The following is a 26,863-nucleotide window of genomic DNA, read 5'->3' as shown; positions in this document are numbered from 1 at the left end:
CAAGAGCTTTTCCCGTTTTCAATATGTCCATAGTAAGGGCATGGTTATATGACAACGAATGTGAGACTTTTTTCTTGGGGTAGTCTTGGTCTCGTGTTTTGTTTTCTGCGTTGTGTGCATGCTGAGTTGGTATAAGATATATATTACTATATCTCTGATGTCCGCATCTAACAGTTACAGAGAGACTTGATAAGAAAGAGCAAACGCTAAAAATCCAGTTCAAAGGCACGGTCGCTCATAGTTCCCTGTACGGAAGTCGTGATCCCAGTAATCGGATTGTTGTATTCGCGATGAACATGCCTCGTCCCATCTTTACGCAAATCGACATCCCGCAGCTGATAGACACCGTCGGCGTCAAGCTTCTCGCGATGGTGATGGTCCGCATCGTCCGTACTATAATCTAACAACTCATCGTATGCCCCCGTGTCCGGGTCGTAGGTTGTACGGCCACGGCCGTTCTCAAAGCTGGTCCTCTTGATTCGGGCGCCACTAGGGGCTTCATGTTCGTGGATACTCACGTCGGTCGCCGTCTCCTTTTTGGTATCGAGGCGTTTAGCTGCTCGGACGCCATAGTTGGTCGTGGCGTCGGCATCGTAGGTGTCGTATGTTGTATCATCGGCAGCGCAGATGGGGCTATCGGTGCCATCGATCACATCATCTGAAGAAGAGGAGGAATAAGTCTCGTTCGTGCGGTCGCTCATCTTGGGTTTACTTTGATTGAAATTGGACACAAGCTTTGGATTCTGAAGATTTTCCTTGATAGTTCCTTCGGATGCTGTAGGGCTTGGTTTACCTCAGTGCTTTTTATCATACTTCCAGTGGCGATAAGCATGGCCTTCATATGCTTCTGATGTCACCGCGGTGAGACACTGCCGAGTTCGAAAACACCGAATCTAACTGGATAACACATCCCGGATAATAGTTGAACGTATCACGGACGCGTATCTGGCGTTGCATCGACTGCATCAACAGGCTACGTAGAATGCCACAACGTCATAGCCCTTTGCGGAGGATTAGATTCTCCCCGTCATATTCGATCGATCCATTGGTACAGTTAAAGGTAGTTTCCTTCCATGTGGAGCCTACATGCCCCTGATGATTGCATTTTGCATCGAATCCTGCTAAAGATCACGCGTGTTTATCATGATCTACAAAATTGCAATTCTAGGATATGTTTCCTTGCAAAGAAGTCCATTGTGTTTGTCGAGCGATAATTCGAAGGAGTATATCACAGTCTTGTATATATCCCAAGATTTTGATTGGTATGATGCATATATATATATTGTTTGTGGACACGTGATTGAACTGAAAGGAACACCGTTTGAAGCACGCCCTACGGGATATTACAGTACATGAACGGAAAGCCTTTGTATGATGCAGAGATTAATGAGAAGAGAATGTGGTGTTAGACATAATTTTCTTCTAAGGATTTACATATTCGAAAAAAGCCTGCCTTTGGAACATTGAGAAGTAAATGTATTTGTGTGCTTGTATTTTACATATGCTGCCAATTAAATATCAATTAGTCAGTGTGGCCGAGTGGTTAAGGCGACAGACTAGAAATCTGTTGGGTTCGCCCGCACAGGTTCAAATCCTGTCGCTGACGATATCTTTTTGTTTTTGTTTCAACCGACCTCTTTTGCCCATCAAGGGTTGTCTTGCAAACACGCCATGTCTTGTTTCATCGCTTTTCAAAGGGAGGTTCAAATATTATATCAATTCTTGCGCTGCCCTTTTTTCCAACGCACAGGATGTGAATAGGGTCGTGTCTCGCAGCTTGTAACTCCGTTGCAGGGTCAATATCCGACCTAACGCGACAGGATCAGTGATCATGATACCATCGCCTACACTGGTTGCGATGCTGGCAATCCATTCACCGGAGAGAACGTTGCAAAACGTATATCCATGGAGGGTAATGTTTATTCAGTATCTCACATCGTGTTTGAAGATGCAAAACAAATATACAGCGGCCTGTGTCTGACCAACGTTATTTATGCCTATGCCTACTGGAGCTGTTAGAAGCTGAGGGCAACACTGCTGCCGTGATAGATACACGTCCCGAAACTAATTCCCTTCACGCCTCTCACTTCGCTTTCACCAGACCATCATCATGCTCCCTCCCACACGTTACTCGTTTGCTGCCTGACTAAGAAATGCCTGCAACTCATCCAACTGGTCTATAATGTATCGTCGAAAGGCTAGGTCCTGTGTCTGCGAAAGCCGTTCAAGTTTTAAGCAGAGAAATTGCCAGTCCAGTGTTTCATCCCAGACACTTCTCACTTCGTGGAATAGTTTCATTGGGACTCGTGCGCGCCAATACGCATCACCAAGGTAGTACTTCATAGCGGTCTGCACGCTCTCGAGTTCATCGGTGGAAAGGTAATCCACGACTGGGTATAACATCTCCACTGGAAGATAGCACAAACGATTGCGTCGACGGTTGATACGGCCTTTTATGCGAAACCGCACGCGCGTCCTAATTCGAGCTCGCTTGATCACAGACTGAATGCTTTTGATATTGGCGGGATCTGGTTGGATAACGAACTTCGTGTCAGCGCTGACGGGATAAGTCGAACTGCGAACCTAGGGAATACATACCACCCTTAGTGCTAATTCAGCGGCACGTTCCTGAGCGCGAGCAAATAGGAGGTTTCGAATCCTGACAACTGAGGCCAAGTTGTGTCTCGCAGTTTCCCCCATTGTATGATGTGTCAGTAACTCCCAACAACTGTTGTGGACATGGTAGCCGAAGAGATCGTGAGAACTCGTGTCATCATGCTCAGGAGGATGTATAACCAGTACCAGACGATCCCAGTCCTTTTCGGGGTATCCAATAGCTCCTATCTTCTCGTCCCATGGCACGGCTTGCAGCACCTCCTCCCCGGGGGTGACTCTTATGTTGACTGCCACACCAGAGACCCGGTATATGCCATTACGAGTACTGTGGAGGACTAGAGTTACTGTCAGTTGAAGGGACGTTGAAGTGCTAAATGTTTAGGCATCATGACTTACTCAAGCGGTAGAAGTATTGGCTTTTACAGAAACGCATCTGTACTAATTGCTGTATAGGGTAGAGCCCAGGCGGAGGGAAAGAAGCTTCATTATCTCCATGTACAGTGCAGTGGAGTTGGTATAGACCACATATACAGCACGTGGAACCTAGAGCGCTCCGTTCCGTGTAGACGAAGGGAGACATTTGTGCAGGAGATGACGCTAGAAGGACAAGGAAATCTCTTTCTTTGCGAGCGGAAGTAAAGCTGAGAAGTTCGCTGACTCCATGAAGACAGACAGGGCATTCATGGAAACACAACAACAGGCAGGCGATGACTAATTGTACTGTTGGTGTTGGTCGAGGGCCTTACATTCACTCTAGCCTTTGGGTCCTTTCGAATTTTCACTTTGTACGGTTCAGTTGAAGCTGTTGCATGTCCTGTCATGGGTCTGACGTATCTGAAATGTATATTCGAGTTTGTCCTATGAAACTCCATTTCAGGTTGAATATAATTCATTTCTGTGTTATGACACCATCCTTCTATACTATATTTGAATATCAATAATGCGTGAATAGTTTGATTTATCTGTGGAAATGAGCCGACTTCGAGTCACATTGACTTCATATATAATATAAAAAGACCGAGGTAAGAAGATTGTCGAAATATGTGATTCAATTCCATATCATATAGTAGTAAAGAAAGACACATAGTTGTTATGGTCTCATCGGAGTCAGATTTATTTTATGTATTTTGTCTATTCAAAGCTGGGAGATGCCATTGGCTAATCCCTATCAGTGGACGACTGACAAACCTTTGCATCTATTTCGGGCCCTCCGCACCACCCACATGTGTTTTGGAATAGGATGGTAGTATAGTGAAATCCCGAAGTCTAGTGGGATGAATAGCGTGGATACGGCAAAGCTAGTCCTGAGGAGTATAATCCAATTCCCAATCGACACCAAGCGCCCCGTGGACTTTCGAGATCCACATCTCCTCCATGGTATCATCCAACAATTGATCGAACACCCCTCTCGCTGCAGCAGAGCCCCATTCCGCCATGCTCACTGTTTTCCATAAGCGTGTATGTGTCGGGAACGGAAACTGTAAGTCCCTTGCGGTCAGTCTTGCATGGATGTCTGTGTTGTTGTTGGCTCGCTTTCCAACCACGCTGGCTGCCCGGTAGACTCTGTATAGGGCCAAGTTGAACCGCTTGATTTCTTCAATTCCCAGCCAGATATATGGACCGGAATCGCGTTGGGAATACCGGGTAAGTATATGTGGATAATATAGCATGCCCAGTCTTTTGCAGCTCCCAATAAGCGAGTTAAGAAGGTCGGTGTGGGTACGGGAGAAAGCATGCTTCAAGTCGATGCCGAGGTTCCCCGTGCCTGCGTGCACGAGAGCGAAGATTATATGCAGCAATATGCCTTGGTACGTCGCGATCGGCCAGGGAGCACCACCTACATCCTCTGTGGCGGAGACATCCCATTCTTCCTTGTAGCATTTTGTCAGTAGAGCAGGTCCCTAACAACGCGGATTCCACTCACTCTCTGCTGACTGATGGCCGAGGCCAGGGTGTTGTGGAGGTCAATCGCTGCTGACCGTGCATTAGGTTCGTCGCTCATCCACATCCCAATGACAACCATAGCCTGGACAAGTAAGGGCGGGTCAATGTCCTCGTTGAACGAGCCCCGATGGACTAGGAGCCAGTAGGGGTGGAACTTTTCAAAGTACAGATCGAGAAAGCGACGTCTCGGGTTAGAGCAGCCTGCACTCCACGGTGGAATATCCGATCCGCCTGTCGGGGGACTGGGAGCTTCAACCTGTCTACCCAGAGAACATTGGATCCCTCGACGTAGGCACTCACTGCATGGTGATCCTCCCTGACAACGGGACTTTCGTCTTCCGACAATGGGCACAGGCCTGTTTGATGTGAGTTGGTCCATTTACTCCATGGATCTGACGCATATGTCGCCGCAGAGTGTCACTACGCTAGTGTTAGAGGCTTTGGATACCCCTGAGAAGGACTACTTTCTCACGTTCGACCAAACTCTCCACTGCAGGTTGGGCACGGAAAAGACTGGCGTTGACTGTGTTGGGCTTCGTGGCGAATGAGGTGTTCTTTACGTGAATATCCTGCCCTGCAACCGGGGAACTGACAAACAAATTCCCTTGGAGGCATCCTCGCGTGTGATTGATGCTCAGCATGTAAGACCAGGAGCTGACGCGCTTGATAGATCTAAGCTCTTTTTTTAGTTAATTGTTGTTTTTTGCTTAATAATGCGACTTTTCCCTTGGCTAATACCTGACGTCATTTACCCAAATCGACATCCGTTTATATTTTCACTACTCCCTCCTTGCTAGCCCTAGGCACAACAACCGTTTACCTCTTAGCCTTGACGATGCTGTCCACATCATCCCGAAACGCCTGCTTCCAGGCCTCGTTTCCCTTTACCGGATTCCACCCAAGAGTCCGGGCAACATTAGCGGCCGTCATCTCGTTACTGCAGAACCCCTCCGCCGCCGATTTCCAATCGTCCTCCGCAAATACCTCCTTAGCAACCCTGAGACGCGGTATTAGAGTGGCTGCGGCTTCTTCTAAGCTAAGATGGACGACCTTCTTCCCCGATATAAGACCCCGTTCGTAGCAAGCATCTGCCACCAGCTGCGAATACTCCAGCCACGAATGCCGTCCATTGGCGCTGAACATGATCCCCTTCTTCCCAGAGGGTAGGGTCTCCCCTTCCCGCTCCAGAACATCAAGCACAACGCGCCGGTACAAGTCAGCTAGATCCTCAATGTGAACGTGGTCCCATACACCTGTCCCGTCACCCACCACTACCGAATGTCCCATCTGAAGCATCGCTTTCATGTACTCGGTGTGGATACTAATCCTGTTAAACAAGCCAGTGCCGTTTCCGTAGATAATAGGACTCATAATTACAAGTGTCTTAACACCCAGCTCGAGACCCGTGTCGATAACACCCAGCTCGGTAGTCCGTTGCGCGTAGGGCTCTGCCGCCTCGAGCGCCTTCTCGTGGGCGTATACATCGTCGACCAGATCGTCGAACTCCCTCACTCCAACGGGGTTGGTGATTGGCTTGTCGCCGATGTTGGATGTACCCGACGTGTGGATCATCCAGACGTCACGGCGGGTTTGGGCCTTCCGCTGCGCCAGGCCGCGGAGGAGCGCCTTCGTGGATGGTGAGTGATAGCCTAAGGTGGTGTTGATGACGACGTCGTGCTGTGCGGCCACGGCGGTGGTAGTCTTCAGGTCATCGAGGCCACCGTAGAGGACGGGCTTGACGCGCTCGCCGTAGGTGGAGGTAAGGAGAGCTGCGCGGTCGGCACCTCGCAGCAGGCACGTTATAGGGCCGGATTGGAGCGACGACGCAGACGACTGGAGCAGGGCAGTAAGGACACTGCCCCCGATGAAGCCTGTTGCACCGGTGAGGAGGATCTTGGTGTCAGATGTCATGTTGCTGGACGGACAAATTGAACGGCAGAAAGGCTGGTTTTGAGATGGCGTTGAATGAATACGGCTCTGGTGGTGGAGGCGATTGACAACTCAGTTTGTGTAGGAGCCTTAGGAGTATCAGAACATATAAGATGAGACCGCATTCCGATGGGCAGGTAGGGCAACGTTGCCCGCTTAAGTAGAAAGAAACCAGGTGGGTTTCGTCAACGGATATGGGAACAATTATAAATCAGATTAGAAAAAAGGACCAATGCACCGTGATATAGTTCATAAAAGCCATCCGAGATTATTCAGCGGCTCAACCAAATAACTAGGGTTATATGGGGACACGATGGATGGCGGACGGAGCCTTCACCGGAGCTTCCACCGGCTCTCCCACCGGGGCTCCCACTCACTCTCTTGAGTGATGGAGACCAAAAGTTCCTAGGACACTATCAGAATTGCCAAGGCAAATACACATATGTGTGGTCTAATATTAAGGCCTTGTTCTACTGCTGCCAGCTACCCGTATAACGCTTCCTACACTAAATAACTAAAATTCACCGAGTCTCAGATAAACTAGTATGCTCCTGATTCTCTACCACATATCTTTCTCGTGCTTATAAAGAAATGCGAGACTCTCTGCCTTGCTATATCGGCAGGCAATCATCTAATGACCTTCTTTACGACGCAGACCTAGTGCACCTACTGCGGTCTCCAGAAAAGCACGGTATCTCGCAATGTCAAAAGGTTCATAGATCGTATCTGAGTACGCACATGTCCGGACAGGGAACGAAAGCAATATGACTACCCAATTCAACATTGGGGAAATCAACAAATTACAATATCATCTCTCTCATTCAATGCGTAGGGCAACAACATTTGATGTGAACTCGCCCCGTTCGGCAGCTCCAAGGTGCTCCAGCTTCTCCGCAGTAACGTCGTCGCGAGGACTCTCCCACACCGAATGCCAGTTTCCCTTAGCCTGGACGGAATACTCGTGTCCCATGGTGAGTGGAACGTGAGGCAGTGTAACCTCCTTCTCGACCGAACTGCCCGCCGGGATTTCTACCAGATCATCAACCGAGGGTGGCATCCGACGGGATATTTTGATGGTTGGCAGGGTCACCGGCTGATTTTCGGTTGTATCACGGAGGTCGAAGATACTTAGGACATTAGCGCTAGGGTCCAGCGGGGTACCCCAGTTGAGCACTGTGATCGGCGTGTCGGAGGGATTGTGCACAGACACTTGTATAGGCACTGTCGGCGGCTCGGAGAAGGCTGGAATAACTGGGGGAGTGATGGTAACTTGTAGAGAAAGAGAAGTACTCATCTTTGCTGTTCACCTTCCGTGCACAGAGTGTAATGCAGACTAATGATGGTTCTTTTGAAGAGTGACTATCCTGCGGAAGTTGTGGGATGGAGGGATATGCAACCACCTACTCTGTTCTAGATTCACAGCTGCCTGATAAGGGACAATCCGGAATGCGCCGATGAACTACGGCTTTCTAATATTCGGCATTCAACATCGTAGCAGGCCAATGGCAATGATAACCCTGCATCGTGTGATACTGGTCAACAGGGAATGGGATTCCCCACAATCCACTTATTGGGGGATCAAAGGCTTTGATTGACGGAAAATACCACTAATCTTAAAATGCCGAGGCTTTTCAAGTCTTGGGTTACATTCTTCAAGGGTTTTAAATTGCCCTAAGACCATTCGGCATTTTCTGGAGTGCGACTAAGCATTATAGTGCCGGGCCCGAGCACTAGTTGATATGACACCATCCTGCAACCTGCTGACTCTTGGAAAATGAATGCAAGTGGTTTCTAACTCCGGATTTATATGATTTAGCACGTTTATTAATGCTCGATACATACAAAACCTGTCTATGTATGTCAAGCCTATGAACTCTAAAATGTAATCTCGACGACTACATCTCCTCGTGAACAGTCACATACACTGCCACCACTTCTATCTGATAAGAAGTCCGAAGATTACAGCGACCTCCTGATGCGCCAAGAAAGTCTTAGACTCTCGCCAAGAACGGAAGCCGGGAGATGCGACGGGATTAATGCTTTCTTATCAAGTGCCTGATGAAACACCATCAAGCCACATCTTGGCTTCGCTCCCCGATTGCACCAGGCATGGTTAACCCCAAGATGGACCTTCCTAAATCTATATAGCTTGCAGCGGTTCTCCGCCGGGCCAAGGATGCTCTCCGTTATAGGCCACAGCCGAATAAATCGCTTCATCACAGCGTTTTCTATCATAGCCAATGGAGGGCATCAATCCATTCTTGCTTCAATTTCCCGTGCGTGAACACGATGGAGCCATGCCCTCCGAGATGTCAACAGTGCCAGTCACAGAGTAACTATCTCCGTAGCTCATGGTACTGCAGTATCAGGGTGAGAAATTGAGGGGGTGACTGAAAGGCAATTCAACGTCGTACGGAGTGTAACACTCATCTATAAAAGGGGCTGTGATGGCCAGCTTTTACTCCATCACAAACAGGTCATTCGAGCTCAACAGCCCTTTTCAATACCTCAAGTCCTTCAATTTTAAAGATGCGTTTCCTTCCCGCCTCCTCTCTTCTTCTGGCCCTGGCACCTACTCTCAATGCCGTTCCTGTGGAGGTTCCTGGTAGCGCTCCTGGACTTGACGTGACTCTTAGCCAGGTGGGCAACACTCGGATCAAGGCTGTCGTCAAGAATACTGGCAGTGAGGATGTCACCTTTGTGCACCTGAACTTCTTCAAAGATGCTGCCCCGGTGCAGAAGGTGTCTCTGTTCCGCAATGGTATGCTTCGAACCCTTAATCTTGCAAGCATATACTGACATCGCCTAGCAACCGAGGTTCAGTTTCAGGGTGTCAAGCAACGCCTGATCACTGAAGGCCTGTCTGACGATGCCTTGACAACCCTTGCCCCTGGTGCCACTATCGAGGACGAGTTCGATATCGCAAGTACTAGTGACCTGTCCGAGGGAGGTACTATCACCATCAACAGCAACGGTCTGGTGCCTATCACCACTGAGAACAAGGTCACTGGATACATTCCATTCACCTCGAATGAGCTCTCCATTGATGTCGATGCGGCTGAGGCCGCCACTGTCTCCCAGGCAGTCAAGATCCTGGACCGTCGTACCAAGGTCACCTCCTGCTCTGGCAGCAGATCGTCAGCCCTCCAGACTGCTCTGAGAAACACAGTCTCCCTGGCACGTGCAGCTGCCAACGCTGCGCAGTCAGGATCTTCCTCCCGTTTCCAGGAGTACTTCAAGACGACATCCAGCTCCACCCGTAGCACGGTTGCTGCTCGCCTGAACGCCGTTGCTAACGAAGCAGCGTCGACCGCTTCCGGAAGTACCACGTACTACTGCAGTGACGTGTACGGATACTGCAGCTCCAATGTGCTTGCATACACCCTTCCGGCTTATAACATCATCGCCAACTGCGACCTCTACTATTCCTACCTTCCGGCCTTGACTAGCACCTGCCACGCCCAGGACCAGGCCACTACCACCCTCCATGAGTTCACTCATGCCCCGGGTGTGTACAGCCCTGGCACCGACGACCTTGGCTATGGATACTCCGCTGCCACCGCCTTGAGTGCCAGCCAGGCTCTATTGAATGCAGACACCTATGCCCTGTTTGCCAATGGTACGTACTCTGCTTACTGACTTTCTGTGCAAAGACATATACTAACTCCTGATGATAGCCGTCAACCTCAACTGTTAGACGAGCGTAGTTGTGACCACCAATGTGGGATACAGATATAAAGAGTATTTCTTGCACGGTGTGTTGGAAAGCCGAAGAGACAATAAGCGATGGATGATAGCATTAAAGTCGATTAAGAGGGAAAAAATAAAGGTTTTCACTTGACTACTTCTCCTTACCACTGCACAATCATAATGTAAACCACCTGGGCTTCCCACAACCACAAATATGTATATTTCGAGACAACAAGATCACATAACTAGAACATGCATGGCAAATCATCATTCTTTCTCCACCCTGACCATCGTTGGTTCAAAACATTACTGCCCTTTTTTCTTTTTTAACCCTGCGGCAAAGACCATCGACACACTTATTGTTATAACAGCAGTTCTCATCAGCCAAGCAAACACCCAGATCCTCCGAGCAGCCAGGCCATTTCGGATCAGTCGGACGGCACTTCGTAGCTGCACAATAAGTCGAGCAGCAAACTGGGCCTCCACCACCAGAGACACAGTCCGCTTGACATGGTCAACCTAACAGGTCCATGCTCGATATATAATGCTACTTACCATAGACCCCTAAGCAAGTCGGTGTGGGAACACAAGTTGTTATCGTTGTCGCCTTTGGAGTAGTGAAGGTGGCAGTTGTGCAATATTCGGTTCCAACGCAGGCATCAGCATCGCCACAGCCACCAGCTGCTGCTAAGCCCCCAAGGGCGAAAGGGATAGAAAGAAGAGATAGACTTTTGGAAATATACATTGTACTGAATGTGTTCTTTCAATTCCGGTAGATTGTTTTGAACGCTGAGTTCCCTGCGACGGCCAGCTACTCTTATACCTCTAGCAGAATATCCGTTTACTCATCCTGTCTCAGTCTGTGCGATAATGATTGGCCAAGATATTGCAGATGACTAGCGAATACGAAGGGCACCGCATCATTGTGACAGTTTTACCACTGGATTCGATCTTGGATCCTTCTCACAAGAAGTCACTGCCACTGTTGGCTCCCCGCAATCTTCGACCTTGGCTGCAGGACCTATGAGACCGCTGGTTGAGATCTTAGGTACCCATGCTTTACAGGGAAGATCGCGTATCAATCCGATTAGGTCGTCGGAGCAAGGTGGGTGAATCCTTGGTTCGGTGCTCGGCCGTTGCCACCTAAATACGAGCCCGTTTGACAACCCTGTCGGTCCTCCACAAAGATTAGAACAATCATTGGCTCTTCATTTTTCATCTGCAGCATTGATAGGAGCTTCAACTAGGAAGGTGCTCAGAGCCAATAATGTTCGTTAATGGTATGTCATGCCAAGCTAGGAGGCGGGATATTGATGCTGAGGTTAAAATTAGCAACTGGTGTTGATGCATTAAGGGTATGACTTCATCAAATCGGGTCGGTACTTGTGAGCCTTTAACTATTATTGACGTCGGCCATGGAGTTTCCCTTTACAACGATGCAAGACGAATCGCATATCTGCCTATTATGTTATGTAACATGGATCCCTTGGAAGACCAACCCAACATAGTCACTTGTTCACATAGGTCTCGCTTGTATCTTATTGAATCTCTCATCCTGCATGCCCCTAGTCTTCTAATAGACAGATGATTATGAGTTACATTTAAGGCCTTGCACATCAGCGTTCTCACATAGAACACTCTTTCCGCTATACGACTCAGGCAGTTTGATATCCATATCTTCGAAAGTGATATTGGTACATGGCGCCTCCTTGGAACAGATCATGGATACTGCGAATGTAATATTCTTGCCCGTGTAGTCAGTGGGAGTAGCAAGCCCATTGCCGCTGATATTCTTAAAGTGGAGATCATCGAATCGAAACGTGGACGTATCGCAGTATTGGGTAACATTTTGGTCGAATAGGTAGCTCAAGCTGCCTTCCGTTAGCCTGCATGTCCCAATAGGTCTGATATTACGTACCATGTATCTATGTATATCGGTAGCTGTACATCCTTGAATGTGATATCCTCGACAGTCACATTGCGTACATAGCCATGGCCGTTTCCACCTCCGTTCGGAGGGACACCGAAGTTGACACCGATCCTGGATATTATTAGTTGACCAATGCATATATTCTGTAGATGGGGGACTTACCAGCTCTTGAAGTATATTCCGGAGTTCATCGCTCTCTGGAAGGACGGTTGGAACTGCTTATATTAGTGCTTGCATTTTGAAGACTGTTGAATCTCCTACTCACATCGACATTCTTCACAGTTATATTCTCGACAATATCATACCTGTCGGGATACTGTCCCAACGATCCGAACGCAATCCCAGGTCCTCCATATACCGTCACATTCTCAACGTGAATGTTAGTCGAATTCGGTTTGAATGCCACCGCATCATCACCACTTTCATACACCCAGTTCGTGATTGTAACATGATCAGATCTGTACATATCAATCCCATCCGTATTCTGAATCCAAACCGTATCCTTGGTGGCATTAGGATCTGAATTAGTCGCATTGACATAGAAATTATCCAGCTCAACATGCGACGAGGAATCAACCAACACAGCCCAAAACTGCGGCTGTCGAATGGCGAGATTGCGAAGGACCGCCCTGGTCGAATTCAACACATGCAATGGCATAGGTCGACCGAACACATTGCTCCCTCCTTTCGCCCAAGTGTACCACATCTGACCATTTCCGTCGATTCCACCTCTCTCCGGACCTCCGTCAATCACATAGTCATGGCCGGTTACCCGCCAGGCTGTTGACTGATTTTGGAAGTCGATCCGGTAGGAATTATCTACCCAGTATGTAATGTCGTCGCTGAAGAGTAACGTCCCGCCTAATTCGAGGGTGGAGTGCTCAAGATGCGTCGTCATTCGCTGGTTGATGCGATACGTGTAGGGCGCCGGAAGAGAAATCCTTCCTCCTGGCGTTTGGCCGCACTCTTCCACTGCGTTGAGAATGTTGGGGACGTCGTCTTGGCCGTGACCGAGAGGCTTTACTGTGCAATGTTTGCCCTGTACCTCGACCGATGGCGATGCGTGGCCTAGGAGGCCGAAGCCTAGAAGCAACAGGGGGTTTGATGCGGTTAGCTTCATACTTTCAACGGTGTTTTTGATTCTTCCACTCAGCGCTTTACAGGATCCGAGGAATGTTTTATGAGGGATCAAAATGTATATGGGTGGATAATAATCCGGTAGATGGATATCGGCGGATTTTATACCGACATGGAGATCGACATCCAAACCCCGTAAAGCTTGACCTCGATGCACTTGAGGCAGTTCCTGGGCCGTAACGCAGCCCATCAGCATCCTGTGTTGGTGCACCTGGCGTGCTTGTCCGCTGTGACCATGCAAAATCTGACATCATAGTCTTATTTTCCCTTGCATTACACGGTGTCTGCATATATTATTTGTCATGTCATTATTCACAAGTGCAAGGGTACATCCTATTGCCGACGGCTATTGAGCAGTGTTGGCTTTTGAGGTCTGTCCCCTGGGCTGCTTATGTACCATTGGCAGGCTTTCACTCTCTATTCACGTACTCAGAGACAGCCATCTAGATTTGAGGAATATAGTTGATTGATTGAGGCTCAATTGTCTGCTTGATTTAAACTAAAAGTCCTCTTCCATCTTTAGTTTTCCGGTTCAGGCTTCTGATTTCTCACTTTTGGCCTTTTCAGCTAAGTTTTCATGATACAGGGTTTTAATGTCCTCACAAACCATCCAAATCCTCTTTCGATTTGCAAGTCCGGGGATATAGTTGGCTTTGCCATTCCTATACTGACTCTTCTCCTCAAGCTTAGCAATTATCTTGGAAAGCTTAGCCTCCAGCTTCTGGGAGCCAGTCATATCGATAACATGAACTTCCCAGAGCCAAGGTAAGTCAGATTCTAGTCTTTTTTTCCAACTCTTCTCTGGAAGTTGAGTCGTGTGCATCGACCATGATGCTGCTTTGAGAGCCAACACAGACGCCAAGGGAAGGAGGCTGAAGATTTGCTGCCGCAGTTCATAGGGAAGTTTGTTGAATATGTCGGCGCTCTCCGGGCCTTTTTCGGGCTGAGGTGTGTCAAGTTCAGCATTAACCAGGTCCCGAAGCTTATTCAGATATTTAGTTAACGGAGAGATTTCCACTGGGTTCGTCACTAGGAGCTATAGCACGACCGTGTCAATATAGGGCTCACTTTCTGATAAGGTGGAATTACCTCTTCGCCCTTCTTGCATTCCCAGTATTGCTCACCTGGGGGCGTGGGCTCTCCATAATCCAAAAGCAGTGCGTTGTGAGAGAAATCATTAACTAGTTCCCCACAGAGGGAATAAAGGACGTCTCCATTTAGTGTTTCATCCTTGAAGCATCTAAGGAGGATATCCTCGTAGCAGATCTTATGAAAAGGGAAAACAGGTATATGTTCCTGCATCCCATCGTTCCAGGCCCTAGGAAAGATCAGCAAGGCCGCAAGCGATAAATGAGCAAGGGTCTGAGATTCTATGGGGAAAAGACATACATATACGCGTAGAAGCGATATGGCGGTCGACGGTCTGGGTCAATGGGAACATTTGGATCTTCTTTTACGTTAGATTGCAAAAGTTAGGGTTAATAGTTATATCAAAAACAACCTTCGCCTGCATCAGCATCAATAGCACCCTGTACCCTCTATTAGAACGTCTTCCCGTTGGTTTAGATTTAATAACAACTCACTGCATCGTCATAGTATCCATCGCCAGTAACAAAAGACCTGAATTTGTTAGGACAATAGGACAGGTCAGAGAAATAACGGATAACAAACTTTCTGTCTCCAACAGCGTCTGGATTAAGGCCCAGTGCGCGGAGATCATCAAGCCATTCCAGATCACTATCGCCAATCACCTCTCCAGAATAGGTATGATCACCCATTTCACTGTCAGAATCAATTGAGATAAACTGCCTGCTGGAGAAGGTTGAGCCACATATCGCGCAGTATACGTGAAAGCCACCCATTTTCTGCAATGGCTCTATGGCATGAACTGAAGCAGTTGCAATAAGTTGGTGTGCGGGTTAGGTTCGTATTCGTCGCAAATAGCAGAGTTAAATATGGGTCTGTGAAAGCTAGGCTACCGGGTGGGGGCCTAAGGCTCCAGAGTCCCTATTCCTTGATAGGTTTAGAATGCACGGTAAAAGCTCCACCAGCTCTTTCCGGTTGTGTCGTTGTGGCTGAAAAATGGGAATTTTTGATAATTAATACGAGAGAAGCATCCGCTAGCTCGCGTCTGAATTAACTGGGTTCACGAGTTAAGGGGATTACTTGTGTGCTAGTCTGAAGGAAATCAATGACAATACAGCTCCAAAGAGTTCTATATCCGTGCTTGGGCATGCTTTCTTCACCACTATCTCATTTTCACATCATTTCAGGGTAGCTTTCTATTAGCTATTTCAATGTGAGCATAGTCACTCGCTGTGAGACAAGAATCGAGGCATAGAACCTTTTACTGTGTTCTTGGATAAGAGTATTGAGTAAGCACTGACTCATGAGTGAGACATCTTCAGGGTGTAGCAGTCTGGTATATCGCTCTATATTACCTAGTTTTGAAAGCATATCCATGGCATATTCACATCTGGGGCTCGGAGTATCTGTTTTCTCAGCATTCATCCGCATGTCTTTGAATTGAGTGATTAAGCTTAAAACTTACTTATGCCCTGGATCTCCAAGCGCTCATTCAACGAATAACGCTAATATTTCTTAATTAATTTTTTTTTTAATAAAAAGCCCGGCTATATATGGCACCAGAGGTCATTTCGAGTAAATTTCCATCATGCCTTCGGATCTATCCGATCCCCGATTGAAGACCTCGGGTGAGCCGAATAGTCCGCATTGTTTTTCACCCCAAATTACCTTCAACTGTATCGTATCATAATAATTTATGATGATACGCCTCTGGCAGGTATAACCTCCTTCATCAACAAATTGCTTATTACGATTGCTATCTGGCCACCATGCGAATCGGAGTTCTCAAAGGAAACGGAATCGGGCCGGAGATCACAGAGGCCACTATCCGCGTCATTGAAGCAACGGGCATCCAGCCAGAATGGGACTTCATCCCTATTGCAGACGAGGCAGTTAAGCTATATGAGCACCCTTTACCACTTCGAGTTATCCAGCGCTTAAAGGAAGTGAAGTTTTGTATCAAAGCCCCACTGCTAGCAGAAAAGCTTCACGGCCGTATCAGCTGTACGCAGACAGACGGATCGGTGGCGACATACCCCTCGATCAATAATGCCATTCGGCGGGAACTGAACTTATTCGTGAATCCACGCCCGATTAGAGGCTATGCCGGCATCTCTGGACGTCATGAGAAGATGGACCTAGTCATCATGCGCGAGATCACCGAAGATACCTATATCGGTTGGGAAAAAAGTCTCGAGGAAGGCGCAGCAGCCGAGGCGATCAAACGAGTGACCCGTAGTGCATCATGGAAAGTGTCTCAATATGCCTTTGAATATGCACGGAAGCACGGTAGAAAAATGGTTTCATGCTTGCACAAGGCAAATGTACTCCATGAAACGGACGGACTTTTCCTGCGAACGTTTCAAGAGGTTGCTCGGCTTTACCCTGATGTACTGGCTGATGACATGATGATTGATGCGGCTTGTTATTCTGTTGTTCGCAATCCCGGTCACTTTGATGTTGTCGTCACTGTAAATCAATATGGTGATATTTTCTCGGACCTGGCGGCTGGACTGGTAGGTTCACTCGGTCTGGCTCCTGGTGCGAACATAGGCGATAGTGCTTCGACTTTTGAAGCTGCACATGGGGCTGCACCGGATATTGCGGGAACAGGAGCGGCTAATCCTATTGCGCTGATTCTATCAGGAGTGGAGCTACTATCTCATGCTGGGTACGCGAGAGAAGCTGAGGCGATACAGCAGGCGGTTACTCAAGTGATTGAAGCGGGAAAGACTTTAACGCCAGACCTAGGGGGTTTTTCTACGACAGAGCAGGTGGCGGATGCTATTTCAGTAGAGGTTAGAACAATCCTTGGGCGTTCATAGTTAATTTTGATGAAGAGCTCAGCAGAGAAGACAAATTCATATTTATTGAATTCCCCAATTGCCAGCGTATGGCGTCAAAAAAGTTACATGGATATATCATTTACGGTCTACTGATATACGGCGTTGGGTCTCATTCTGCGTTGGTTTAAATCTCGCATATGGAATACAGTTAACCATCACTAAAATATCTGATTCCATTGACCGTAGAGAATTACTCATGATAATCATATAGCGTAGCCGGGTTCTCCACCCACAAAAGCTGCCACTCATCTTCTGACATCCACCGACTCAAGGACTCAATCCAGGCCTTATCGTCAACCTGAAGAAAGGCCTCCTCACTAGTCGAATTTTTACCAACCCGATCCTTGTGTCGCTGGGTGTGGGGCCAATCGCTTCCCCAAACCACTCGCCTGGGGTTAGCATCCACAAAACGCCTCACCAACCACTGGAGGTCATCATAGCCTGGCGCCAGATTTGAACAACGGTAAGGAGCAGATATCTTTATCCACAGATTGCCATTTCGGAGTGTCTCACAAAGTGCTGCGAGACCGATGCATTCTCCTTCTGTCAGGTACGAATCATCCTGGATATTGGTGACATAGTCATTGACTCGGTAGCTACTACCAGCAATCAAGGCAAAATGATCCACCACAACAGGTACCGGGCATCCATTCACCACGTCTCGCAGACGAGGCCAGAACTCAAGATGAGGTTGCTGGATTTGAATGCTCCAACCTGGCCTGCCCCAGGCTGCCAGTCGTTTGGCCGTAGCTTCGATCAACTCCGCTTGAATCTGCACGTTGTCCATGGCTTTGTGCCGGAAAAAGTCAAGTCTCACCGAGCGTATTCCAGCCGCGTGGTATTCATCTAGGAGCTCATCTGAAACCGTTTCCAGGTCTAACACGCAAATACCCCGCGCCTGGCCGTCGAATTGCTCCAAGTAGTAAAGAAGTGACCTGCAGTCAGGTCCGTAAGAGAGACCATGGGCAATGCAGACATGGTCGACTCCGATTGACTTTTCGAACTTCTGTAAGTCCTCAAGTGAAGCGCGGGCTGGTGTGAAGTGTCGACCTTCTGCGAAGGGGAAACGGTCCGGCTCGAAGATATGGTGATGGGTGTCCCATGCGCCTGATGGAACTGGCTTCTTTGGAAAGATGCTGTTGTCTTCGGTTGCTAAGCTGCCCATGATGACGATGCCCGGGCTCTCAATGACTTCAGACAAGTGAAGGAAAATGATGACCGGCTAGAGAAGGCGAATTGTGTGGGCTGTGACTCAATTGTACCCTTGTAACTCTATGGTCAGGGAAGGAAAGTCGGAGAAATATAGATCCACTATATTCTTCGTGTAATTGTACGTTCTGGTTCCTTTATATTTCTATCTCTCCAAGCTAGTAAGCCTGTGGCTCGGCACTGAATCTACATTCCGATATAGGAAGTTACTGGAGTGCAATTACACGAAGTTGAAAGTGTCAGGTGCATAGGACCAGAGGTCTAGCACCCCTCAGTTGGCGTTTTTCTTTTGGTTTTCACTCTCAGCTCCTCTTTCTATTGTACATTAGTTTAGCTCCAATGCACAACGGGGGAGATATCCGAAGCCGTCGGCAAATAGCCGAGCCGAGAGTCGGTCGGACTCCGTCCTTCCCCACAGCAACCGTGTCGTTATCCTATTGATATCATCCAACATCGAAGGTAGTGAAATTAAAGACTAATAATTGTGGCTCACATCCGCCTTGCAAGGACCAAACTCAGTTGTATCTGAAGAAATCAATTGGCTGAATCGCCCGACAATCCAGCACGTTACAATGTCATCCGATCCGAAAGATATCATCGCGCGTTTGCAGCCATGGGGTGCTTGTGATGTGAGTATACAGTCTCAAGTCTCCAGAATGCAACCAAGAATAATTTCACTTGAATTTGTTCGATATCGGTGTCCTAGACCAAGAAGGGATAGCTAACCTCTACCAGGTTGCCGATGGCCTATCCAAGCTAAAGTATCCCAATGGCGGCTTCCTTGAAGGCTTAACCATGTACTCCCCACAATTCCAAGCCGGGGAGACGAAGATCATCGGCCAAGCAATGACCGTCAAGTTTGTCCCCAAGTCAGACGTCTCTTCTCCGAAAGTGCAAGGCAACTATGTATGTAGCCACCATATTCTGGTAAAGTCTGTGACCAGCACTAACGACGGCTTAGATCGACAAGATCCCCGAAGGCGCAGTAGTCTTCATTTCTCAACCCCTACCTCATGTCAATGCTGTTTATGGCGGTCTCATGACTCTACGTGCCCAAGCCCTCAATGCAGCCGGTGTTGTAATCGACGGGCGTGTCCGCGATCTGAACGAACACCGTGCTCTCAACTTCCCTCTCTTCGCAAAGTCAGTGGGCACAACTGCTGGAGGCGAAGTATGTCGCCCCTCGGAAGTGAATGTTCCCGTTCGGCTCAATTCCGAGAACCAAGATGCGTGGATTAAACCCGGTGACTATATTATCGCTGATCTTAATGGCGTTGTGCGACTTCCACAGGAGCTGGCTGAACAGGTTCTGGATGCCATTCCGGCTATTGCTGATGCCGACGCAAAATGTGCGGAGGCTATTAAGGCGGGACGTTCTGTGGAGGAGGCTTTTAGGGAATTTCGTGGTCGGTAATGTAGTCATGACTAGATAATTTAATTGTCGCTTTCACTTGTCGAACCGTAACCCCGAAAGTGTAAGCCAAATTAATCATACACTCGTTTCTCATGCTGATGCTGAAGTGGGTGTATGCGTCCAATGGTAGATAATGAATGAAAACCAAATACATGCTATCATATAGTAAAGGACGGCATTATATGAGAGACGTGGCAGTATCCAGCCCTTCCAGTTTGAGTGATACCGCGTCCAACAAAATCCCCATCCCCTGGGTAGTACTTCGATCATCGCAACAGGGAGAGTATACTAGACCCCAGTGCCTTCCATCGCAAATCCTATTCCATCGTGCATATAGAACGGAAGGTTACAGCCGTCAATAGCTCTCATAAGATCGCGAATCAGCCCTATGCAATGAAGCGGAACTCTTCCCTACGCATAGCACGCTCCTCCTCAGTAACTCCCAACACCTCAGCTTGACTGCCACCCTTCATTTCTTGTTCCACGGTTGTTTCTCCACGAGCAAGACGTTTGTTTGCACGTAACAGAACCATTCGCATAAATAATGTAAGAATAATGACTGCTAAGCTGAATGCGGCGTTGACCGACATAGCGAGAACATATCGCGGTGCCGAGCTGTCGGGGTATAGGTAAGAGGAGAAGATCTATGATTGTAGACGAATGTTAGTTTGGGGACTCCTTACATGACGATTAGGAAAGGTCGCTTCCAGTTAATGACGCACCTGGGAAAGATTGCCCACTGCATTAACGAACGCTACAGCCGATGCACGTTTTATGCGTGGCCGAAGCATTGTCTTTTGAACCCATGCCAGAAGCACGGCGTTTGATCCGTGGCCCCCTGCCACCATGGCGATCATCGCAAAGTATCTTGCACCGGTATTGAGTGTAGCAGCAGCAATGACGAATCCAGTGATGGCTAGTACCAGTGGCCCGATGATATGGTAAGAGGAATTCTTGAATCGGTCTGCCGACCAGTTGTTTCCTATCGAAATCAGTAGCGCCACTATATAGGGCGGGACGGTCAGAAGAAGCGTATCGACGCGGTTGAAACCTAACGTCTGAACGACGGATGGGAAGAAGTTGGACGTGGCGCTCGACACTTGTATACAGAGGAAGGTCAACGCAAAGATGTATAGTCGCCAATCAGACAAGGCACTTTTAAACCCATAGCTCCACCGTCCATCATCTTCATCGACCTGACCGGCATCAGCAATAAGCCGCCACTCAGCAACTGCGCGCTCTGTTGGACTGAGCCATCGAGTATTACTGGGCCAGTCAGGGAGAATAAAGGCTGCACAAATGGCAATAAACACAGTAGCTGAACCTTCTATAATGAAGATCCAACGCCATGACTCGAGGCCACGTAATCCGTTCATGCCGCTCTCAATGCCGGCTGCGATGAGACCAGAAAAGGCACTGCCCAGCTGAGACCCGGAGAACAAGAACGCACTGCGCACACCCATCTCGTCACGCCGGTACCATGATGAGATTAAGAACAAGGCACCGGCTGGTAAGTGTTAGTAGCGAACTAATAATGCCATAACAGGGTAACGTTGGAAGTGGAGCACCTACGGTAGAACGCAGCTTCTACAAAGCCAAGAAGGAAACGGAGAGCATATAATCCCCCAGCGTTGTGGGTCGCACCGACTAGGGCCGAAAGCATACCCCAGATGGTCATAACACCCGGGAGGTACCATGATGGACGCATTTGAGCTAGAAAGATGTTGGATGGGAGTTGCATTAGCACGTAACCAGCAAATAGAATAGCCACTGCCGTAGCATATTGTTCGCTTGTCATGTGCAATGACTTAGCAATACCAGCAACTTTGGCCGCAGCGATATTGTTCTGTAAACCGGGGTTGCAATAATTAGTTAGGGGCAAAGACAAACTTCGAAAGGAGGAGGGAGATGTATAAATGTCCATAATAAATATGGTGTAATATTGAATATATTAGCTAGTTATTTCTCAACACTCACCCGGTCAAGGTAGTTCATCACGAACATAATCCATACGGAAAGCAGGAGGCGGGCATCGAGCTTACGCTTCAAGCTCTTCTCCGCAGCAGCAAACTCTTCCGAACTCATTTGCTGTGCGGCAGCCACTCGGTTGTCCATCCCCTTCTCCGTGGAAGCGGCTTCCTCATCATGTTGAAGCGAGTGCTTCACTTCGTCCGACATGATGAGTGTGGGATAAAGTTGACGGAGTGAAACAAAAAAGGGGGGAGAGAAAGAAAAGAACAAAACAATAGAAAGGCCTTTTGAATATGTTTTTCTTGGGAAAGTCTCAGCAAACACACGTAGGGACTGTGGTCAAAGAAATCAGAAAACCACTAGGATTATATAGGCGCTCTAAGAAACCTTCCACCTTGCCATATGCACCCCATGTTTAGAAGAATGCGGGGAAGTCAAAGTACGGAGACGGACATTACCTAGCCTTGTAAAGCCGACCAGTCTAAGGATATATTCGAGTCCGTGATCGTCTGCTTGGTTGACGGCCGGTCTCCAACAATCATATCAGCGGTCAAGGGGGGATGGTTGTAAGTTGTAACCCAGTGATATTTTATCCACTAATAGTGGCGGACGGATTGTTGGAGCAGTGCAAGAGCCTTTTTCTCTTACTCTCTCCGTCTGAGAAGGAATACTATGGCTCACTACAAAATGTGCTTAAATGCTATAAATGCTATGTTTTGATCTACGCCTTCAGTATGCTAGATTTCGGCAAACAAATTCGGCCACACCGTCCAGCTGTTATAATAATTTCATAGCCATGGTACAATACATACCATCGTACCTAGAGATATATGGCTTTCGAAAGGTTTACGCGAGACTTACAGACACATGGCATGATTGATGGAGAGCGTGCGAAAAGGGGGTAACGCGTATGCAAGCGGACACAGTATTACAGATATCTTGGAGCTAACAGCCAGCCTAATCACTAGTTTCTGTCCGTATAACTTATATGAAACTTTATGCAATGTCTAAAGGTGCTCATATGGAAGAGGTGTCGCGCTGCCGAACGGCGACGAACCGAAGCATTGCGGGACTTAACCGCCATATCCCTCGCGACGGCTACAGTCCGAGACACGCTGGTACCCAGATGTTGGCTAATCTACACTGTACCGAAGACATATTCTTATACTTGGTAGATCCCATGCACAATCAAATATAGACAGTGATTCGTCATCATCTCTCTGTCTCTCTCTTTTGCCTTACCTTGCTAGCACCTTTTTCTAGAAGCTAGTTCCTGTACTTGAGCCAGTTCCTAAATACTGCATTATAACTGTGTGTTGCACATCTGTACCATATTTATATTACAAACGTCCAACATGACGATTGTCCACATGGGTAAGTCCTACAACCGTATTACCTCTTTGCGATAGACACTTTGGTTCGCCTCTAACACTCGAAACATCAGTGATGTTCAAGTTCCGTCCTGAGGTGACGCAAGAGCACAAGGACACGTTTGTTCGAGAGCTCAAAAAGTTGAAGGAGCTAGATTGTGTGAAAGGACATCGCCTAGTAGTTGGAGGACCGTCTGTGACGGACCCAATTGAGAGAAGCAAAGGCTTCGAGATTGCGCTCCTCAGCTTCCACGAGAACCTCGCAGAGCTAGAGAAATATCAAGCTAGCAAAGAGCATCATTGGTACGTAACACGATTCAGAACGAGGCAACGTCATTCGCGATGAGATTGCTTATTCTAGTCCATGAACGTAGGGTCACTAGTACATACATGTTCCCCTATAAAGAGGACCTGGTGCGCTTTGATTTTGAAGTTGCTCCAGAAGATGAATATATGTGGCATTTCTTGCCTGTAAAGGGACTGAATGGGGCTAATGGCGTCAATGACCATGCAGCCCAGTGAGATGTGTTAGATATTCATGTTAATACTTAGAATTTGTGTGTTGAGCTACCCATTAGCCATGCCTATCCTAGCAAGATAGACGAAAGCTTCTTCCGCATCCTATTAGGTCGTTTTATTGTAAATATATGATAAGGTCACTTAGGCTCTCGAGTTTGGACACAAAAAGTACATTGGAACTAGAAATCTATTGAACCTTCAAAATAATACAGCTTTACACTATCTTCAATTCACTTAAAATGGACTACGATAGTCACGGAAAGCACTTAGACGCTGTGCGCTGGCCAGAATCTTCTGCAGGAGAGTTCCATAGTCCCAACCGATGGCGGCCGCTGCCATGGCAGTCAAGCTGGCCTGATCCTCGCGACCGGGACGGCCAGGGCCAGTCATATTCTGTATTGCAAAGATCATAGTCAGCCTCTAGATGCAATTATTTACGCACAAGCTTTATTGCCGCAGGATATCTTACCGGCTTCATGTTGATATCAAAAAGCGCAAACTCCGAGCCCTCCCCGAAGCGTCGCACGTCAATTCGGATCGGCGCCGTTGCTCCAATAAGTTTGGCTACACCTTGACATTCTTCCATAACCTTTCCATACGCTGGATCTTTCATCTCCTCCTTCGTCACAACACGGGAGTTTGCTGTCACCGCGACAGATCCATTGTACGGAGCAATGCCGTCCGCATGGTTGAACCTCGTCACGGGCAGCATACTCCAGTGCCCAGGCCGTTCTGGCGATGGCGGCATAACTGTGATGGTAGCTTCCTCGCCTGCTAGGTATTCTTCAATCATAATCAAAGGCGACTCCCCAAGAAGGGCCTCGATATGCTGCTTGAGCTGGGCGGGGCTATGGCATAGCTTTACGCCATGGCTTCCGCGTCCGCGAACAGGTTTGCCGACAACAGGGAAGCTTTTAATTGAGCCGAGAAACTCGTCCAGGTTATCAGACTTCGACACTAGCCATGACCGTGGTAAAGTGTAGCCGCCTAATAAGCGAAGTTTATCGTTTAGGAATGCTTTATCGTCGCAATTTTCTACCAGGCCAGGTGGCTGACCCACGACATATAGATCCGAGGCATAGGGTGTTAATTTCTGAGATCGTTGCAGCGGGTGCGAATCAAATAGAATTGTATTAGCCCAAAGATGGGTAGCGCCGTTATTCACGGCGGAGACGATGCCTTCCTCTGTATCTGAGAAGCACCAGCCTTCGTGTTTGGATACTTGCGGTGAAGGGTCCGGAGTGGTGATGTTGATACCCTTTGACCGCAGTGTGTAGGCAATGTCTGCTCCCGAGTCTTGATAGCCTGCAGGAGCTGCATTAGCTCATGAAGATCTGCGTTGACCGTGCCAATGAAGATATTACTGAATTACAAGGGAAAGAGCTAGAGAAGAAAAACACAGTAAAGAAATGTGCAAGGGTAACTAGACTTCACTATAAGAAACAGTTAATGCACTCACCACCCGGCTTTCGAGGTTTACAAACCCCGTTAATGACTGGAGGATCAATATCTTGGAACAAGACGGCCACTGTCGGGCCCTGGCTGCTGTACAGTCGCCGGCTGACGATCCGTCCGAAGGGCTGTGGGTTCAAAGACCGCAAGGGTGTGGCACATTTAGCAGCCATCCTTGATTAGAAGTTGGTAGACCGATAATCAATCTCAATGACAGGTCCAAAATGAAGAAATGGTGCGGAACAGTTCTGAATCTTTGCAATGACACCATCCAGGAAATTAATGAATCGGCGAGTCATCGGCTAAAATCCGACGGCAAAAATATGTGGAGTCGATTCGGCTTCGGTCCGTTACCGTGTTCGGTCTTCCCCTCATATCGGAGTTCACTACATTTTATTTTCACCTCAGTATATACTAATTCCTACTTATAGGGTGCTTCTTAAGCTCTGTAACCCCAAGAAAGCCAGTGCACATTAACTCCAATCATCAATTCTATCCATACAACTACTGCACAATGGCCTCCGTAAGTTGTCCTAAGTTTCGGATGATCCGATCTACTAACGTCTTTTGGCTACGAAGGCTCGCTACTATGCCGATCCCACTGCCGCTGGTCAGTTTGCCTCAGAGCTCCTTGTGAAAGCTGGGCTTTCTCCGGAGGATGCCAAATCAATGGCCGATTGTTTGGTCATGGCGGATGTTCGGGGCGTGGTAAGTCCCGCTACTGTGGCTCTTTGACCCTTTTCGCAGCGTAACCTAACTATGCCGTAGGACACTCATGGGTTAGCTCGGTTACCTCAGTACCTGGATCGTGTCAGCAATGGCCGTGTCAAGGCAACCCCAGAATTCAAGCTGACCGAGAAGACCCCCGTTGTGGCTCATCTGGACGGTGACAATGGTTTTGGCTTCGTGGTCGCCACCAGAGCAATGGAGGAAGCTGTCAAGCGTGCAGAAATCTACGGCATTGGAATGGTCACCGTTAATCACTCGAACCACTTTGGCATGGCTGCCACCTATGTGATTCAGGCCCTAGAGAAGAACATGATCTCTCTTGTCTTCACCAACTCCGCCAAGCAGATGCCACCTTTTGGCGGCAAGGAGACGCTTCTGGGGATTTCACCTTTTGCAGCAGGCGCTCCTTCCAACAACGAAGTTCCCTACATCCTCGACATGGCGCCTTCCGTAGTGGCTAAAGGTAAGATTCGCCGCGCCGCCCGTCGCGGTGAGTCCATCCCACTAGGCTGGGCCTTGGACGCGGACGGCAACCCCACCACCGATGCCAATGTCGCCTTGAATGGAAGCATGGCACCAATTGGTGGTCCCAAAGGTTCTGGTATCGCTATCCTGATGGATGTCATGTCGGGTGTCTTGACAGGCGCAGCTTTTGGGGGTGAAGTCGGAGACCAGTACAAGGACACCAAGCCGCAAGATGTCGGGCATTGCTTCATCGCCGTCAAGCCTGATATTTTTATGACGACAGACCAATTCAAGGCTCGTATGGACACTTTGGTGCAACGTGTCCATGGCGTTACTCCTGCCCCAGGTTTCAACGAAGTGCTCTTCCCTGGAGAGCCAGAACACCGCCTCGGTGTGCAGCGTCGTCAGGAAGGAATCCCATATGCGGATGCTGAAAAGCAGATGTTCCTTGAGACTGCTAAACAGTACGGTGTTTCTGAGCTTCCTCTATCCGAAAGCCCTCTTTCCCTATCCTGAGTCACTGCTGTGTATAGATGTTAAAGAATATAAAAAGATA

General features: G+C 48.2%; 16 protein-coding genes and 1 non-coding gene across 17 annotated transcripts; 6 read left to right on the top strand and 11 right to left on the bottom strand.

Moving 5' to 3' along the window:
- Positions 1-206: 206 nt before the first annotated feature.
- Positions 207-701, bottom strand: BDV27DRAFT_154851 (uncharacterized protein; the record flags this gene model as incomplete). The annotated part of the gene is made up of 1 exon (XM_032072033.1): positions 207-701. One exon carries the CDS (start codon positions 699-701, stop codon positions 207-209), a length of 495 nt encoding a protein of 164 aa, XP_031930642.1.
- Positions 702-1,525: 824 nt separating this feature from the next.
- BDV27DRAFT_t55 lies at positions 1,526-1,606 on the top strand. Its single transcript has one exon. It is a non-coding gene; the product is annotated as a tRNA-Ser (tRNA).
- Positions 1,607-2,127: 521 nt separating this feature from the next.
- Positions 2,128-3,049, bottom strand: BDV27DRAFT_154850 (uncharacterized protein; the record flags this gene model as incomplete). Its single annotated transcript, XM_032072032.1, has 3 exons — positions 2,128-2,544; positions 2,599-2,951; positions 3,013-3,049. 3 exons carry the CDS (start codon positions 3,047-3,049, stop codon positions 2,128-2,130), a joined length of 807 nt encoding a protein of 268 aa, XP_031930641.1.
- Positions 3,050-3,914: 865 nt separating this feature from the next.
- On the bottom strand, positions 3,915-4,961 carry BDV27DRAFT_169488 (uncharacterized protein; the record flags this gene model as incomplete). Its single annotated transcript, XM_032075049.1, has 3 exons — positions 3,915-4,487; positions 4,541-4,855; positions 4,890-4,961. 3 exons carry the CDS (start codon positions 4,959-4,961, stop codon positions 3,915-3,917), a joined length of 960 nt encoding a protein of 319 aa, XP_031930640.1.
- A 415-nt stretch (positions 4,962-5,376) lies between these two features.
- On the bottom strand, positions 5,377-6,471 carry BDV27DRAFT_169487 (uncharacterized protein; the record flags this gene model as incomplete). Its single annotated transcript, XM_032075048.1, has 1 exon — positions 5,377-6,471. The coding sequence occupies one exon, from the start codon at positions 6,469-6,471 to the stop codon at positions 5,377-5,379; it is 1,095 nt and encodes a 364-aa protein (XP_031930639.1).
- Positions 6,472-7,257: 786 nt separating this feature from the next.
- Positions 7,258-7,886, bottom strand: BDV27DRAFT_123694 (uncharacterized protein). The gene has a single exon (XM_032065925.1). It carries the CDS (start codon positions 7,781-7,783, stop codon positions 7,307-7,309), a length of 477 nt encoding a protein of 158 aa, XP_031930638.1. The 5' UTR covers positions 7,784-7,886; the 3' UTR covers positions 7,258-7,306.
- Positions 7,887-8,896: 1,010 nt separating this feature from the next.
- On the top strand, positions 8,897-10,290 carry mep20 (putative penicillolysin/deuterolysin metalloprotease). Its single transcript, XM_032077352.1, has 3 exons — positions 8,897-9,250; positions 9,299-10,108; positions 10,167-10,290. The coding sequence occupies exons 1-3, from the start codon at positions 9,019-9,021 to the stop codon at positions 10,184-10,186; spliced, it is 1,062 nt and encodes a 353-aa protein (XP_031930637.1). The 5' UTR covers positions 8,897-9,018; the 3' UTR covers positions 10,187-10,290.
- A 134-nt stretch (positions 10,291-10,424) lies between these two features.
- BDV27DRAFT_123692 (uncharacterized protein) lies at positions 10,425-11,018 on the bottom strand. The gene is made up of 2 exons (XM_032065924.1): positions 10,735-11,018; positions 10,425-10,683 (listed from the first exon to the last, which is right to left on the bottom strand). The coding sequence occupies exons 1-2, from the start codon at positions 10,922-10,924 to the stop codon at positions 10,478-10,480; spliced, it is 396 nt and encodes a 131-aa protein (XP_031930636.1). The 5' UTR covers positions 10,925-11,018; the 3' UTR covers positions 10,425-10,477.
- A 749-nt stretch (positions 11,019-11,767) lies between these two features.
- Positions 11,768-13,360, bottom strand: BDV27DRAFT_142702 (Putative galacturan 1,4-alpha-galacturonidase A; the record flags this gene model as incomplete). The annotated part of the gene is made up of 4 exons (XM_032069992.1): positions 11,768-12,050; positions 12,098-12,252; positions 12,375-13,223; positions 13,355-13,360. 4 exons carry the CDS (start codon positions 13,358-13,360, stop codon positions 11,768-11,770), a joined length of 1,293 nt encoding a protein of 430 aa, XP_031930635.1.
- A 418-nt stretch (positions 13,361-13,778) lies between these two features.
- BDV27DRAFT_154845 (uncharacterized protein) lies at positions 13,779-15,108 on the bottom strand (the record flags this gene model as incomplete). The annotated part of the gene is made up of 6 exons (XM_032072031.1): positions 13,779-14,282; positions 14,336-14,564; positions 14,636-14,693; positions 14,748-14,775; positions 14,830-14,866; positions 14,918-15,108. The coding sequence occupies 6 exons, from the start codon at positions 15,106-15,108 to the stop codon at positions 13,779-13,781; spliced, it is 1,047 nt and encodes a 348-aa protein (XP_031930634.1).
- Positions 15,109-16,053: 945 nt separating this feature from the next.
- On the top strand, positions 16,054-17,157 carry BDV27DRAFT_169485 (isocitrate/isopropylmalate dehydrogenase family protein; the record flags this gene model as incomplete). The annotated part of the gene is made up of 1 exon (XM_032075047.1): positions 16,054-17,157. The coding sequence occupies exon 1, from the start codon at positions 16,102-16,104 to the stop codon at positions 17,155-17,157; it is 1,056 nt and encodes a 351-aa protein (XP_031930633.1). The 5' UTR covers positions 16,054-16,101.
- A 211-nt stretch (positions 17,158-17,368) lies between these two features.
- On the bottom strand, positions 17,369-18,343 carry BDV27DRAFT_169484 (uncharacterized protein; the record flags this gene model as incomplete). Its single annotated transcript, XM_032075046.1, has 1 exon — positions 17,369-18,343. One exon carries the CDS (start codon positions 18,341-18,343, stop codon positions 17,369-17,371), a length of 975 nt encoding a protein of 324 aa, XP_031930632.1.
- Positions 18,344-18,959: 616 nt separating this feature from the next.
- BDV27DRAFT_169483 (RraA family protein) lies at positions 18,960-19,801 on the top strand (the record flags this gene model as incomplete). Its single annotated transcript, XM_032075045.1, has 3 exons — positions 18,960-19,016; positions 19,123-19,293; positions 19,349-19,801. The coding sequence occupies 3 exons, from the start codon at positions 18,960-18,962 to the stop codon at positions 19,799-19,801; spliced, it is 681 nt and encodes a 226-aa protein (XP_031930631.1).
- A 386-nt stretch (positions 19,802-20,187) lies between these two features.
- On the bottom strand, positions 20,188-21,979 carry BDV27DRAFT_154841 (major facilitator superfamily domain-containing protein; the record flags this gene model as incomplete). The annotated part of the gene is made up of 4 exons (XM_032072030.1): positions 20,188-20,445; positions 20,524-21,308; positions 21,374-21,647; positions 21,779-21,979. The coding sequence occupies 4 exons, from the start codon at positions 21,977-21,979 to the stop codon at positions 20,188-20,190; spliced, it is 1,518 nt and encodes a 505-aa protein (XP_031930630.1).
- A 1,148-nt stretch (positions 21,980-23,127) lies between these two features.
- BDV27DRAFT_154840 (Dabb family protein) lies at positions 23,128-23,664 on the top strand (the record flags this gene model as incomplete). The annotated part of the gene is made up of 3 exons (XM_032072029.1): positions 23,128-23,146; positions 23,217-23,445; positions 23,517-23,664. 3 exons carry the CDS (start codon positions 23,128-23,130, stop codon positions 23,662-23,664), a joined length of 396 nt encoding a protein of 131 aa, XP_031930629.1.
- Positions 23,665-23,895: 231 nt separating this feature from the next.
- BDV27DRAFT_169482 (uncharacterized protein) lies at positions 23,896-25,286 on the bottom strand (the record flags this gene model as incomplete). The annotated part of the gene is made up of 3 exons (XM_032075044.1): positions 23,896-24,054; positions 24,131-24,966; positions 25,121-25,286. 3 exons carry the CDS (start codon positions 25,284-25,286, stop codon positions 23,896-23,898), a joined length of 1,161 nt encoding a protein of 386 aa, XP_031930628.1.
- Positions 25,287-25,627: 341 nt separating this feature from the next.
- BDV27DRAFT_154838 (Ldh family oxidoreductase) lies at positions 25,628-26,823 on the top strand (the record flags this gene model as incomplete). The annotated part of the gene is made up of 3 exons (XM_032072028.1): positions 25,628-25,636; positions 25,693-25,821; positions 25,882-26,823. The coding sequence occupies 3 exons, from the start codon at positions 25,628-25,630 to the stop codon at positions 26,821-26,823; spliced, it is 1,080 nt and encodes a 359-aa protein (XP_031930627.1).
- Positions 26,824-26,863: the final 40 nt, after the last annotated feature.

Source organism: Aspergillus caelatus (assembly GCF_009193585.1).
Source record: "Aspergillus caelatus strain CBS 763.97 unplaced genomic scaffold BDV27scaffold_34, whole genome shotgun sequence".
Lineage (NCBI taxonomy): Eukaryota > Fungi > Ascomycota > Eurotiomycetes > Eurotiales > Aspergillaceae > Aspergillus > Aspergillus caelatus.
The sequence above is the reverse complement of the archived record's forward strand: the minus strand, read 5'-3'. Positions and strand labels throughout refer to the sequence as shown.

Excerpts from the sequence above, each read along its gene's own strand:
- BDV27DRAFT_123692 (XM_032065924.1), bottom strand. The coding sequence starts at position 10,924 with ATGTATATTTCCAAAAGTCTATCTCTTCTTTCTATCCCTTTCGCCCTT. Across the intron at positions 10,684-10,734 it reads GACTTGCTTAGGGGTCTATG|CGGACTGTGTCTCTGGTGGT; the intron begins GTAAGTAGCATT and ends GACCATGTCAAG.
- mep20 (XM_032077352.1), top strand. The coding sequence starts at position 9,019 with ATGCGTTTCCTTCCCGCCTCCTCTCTTCTTCTGGCCCTGGCACCTACT. Across the intron at positions 9,251-9,298 it reads GGTGTCTCTGTTCCGCAATG|CAACCGAGGTTCAGTTTCAG; the intron begins GTATGCTTCGAA and ends GACATCGCCTAG. Across the intron at positions 10,109-10,166 it reads CTATGCCCTGTTTGCCAATG|CCGTCAACCTCAACTGTTAG; the intron begins GTACGTACTCTG and ends TCCTGATGATAG.
- BDV27DRAFT_123694 (XM_032065925.1), bottom strand. The coding sequence starts at position 7,783 with ATGAGTACTTCTCTTTCTCTACAAGTTACCATCACTCCCCCAGTTATT.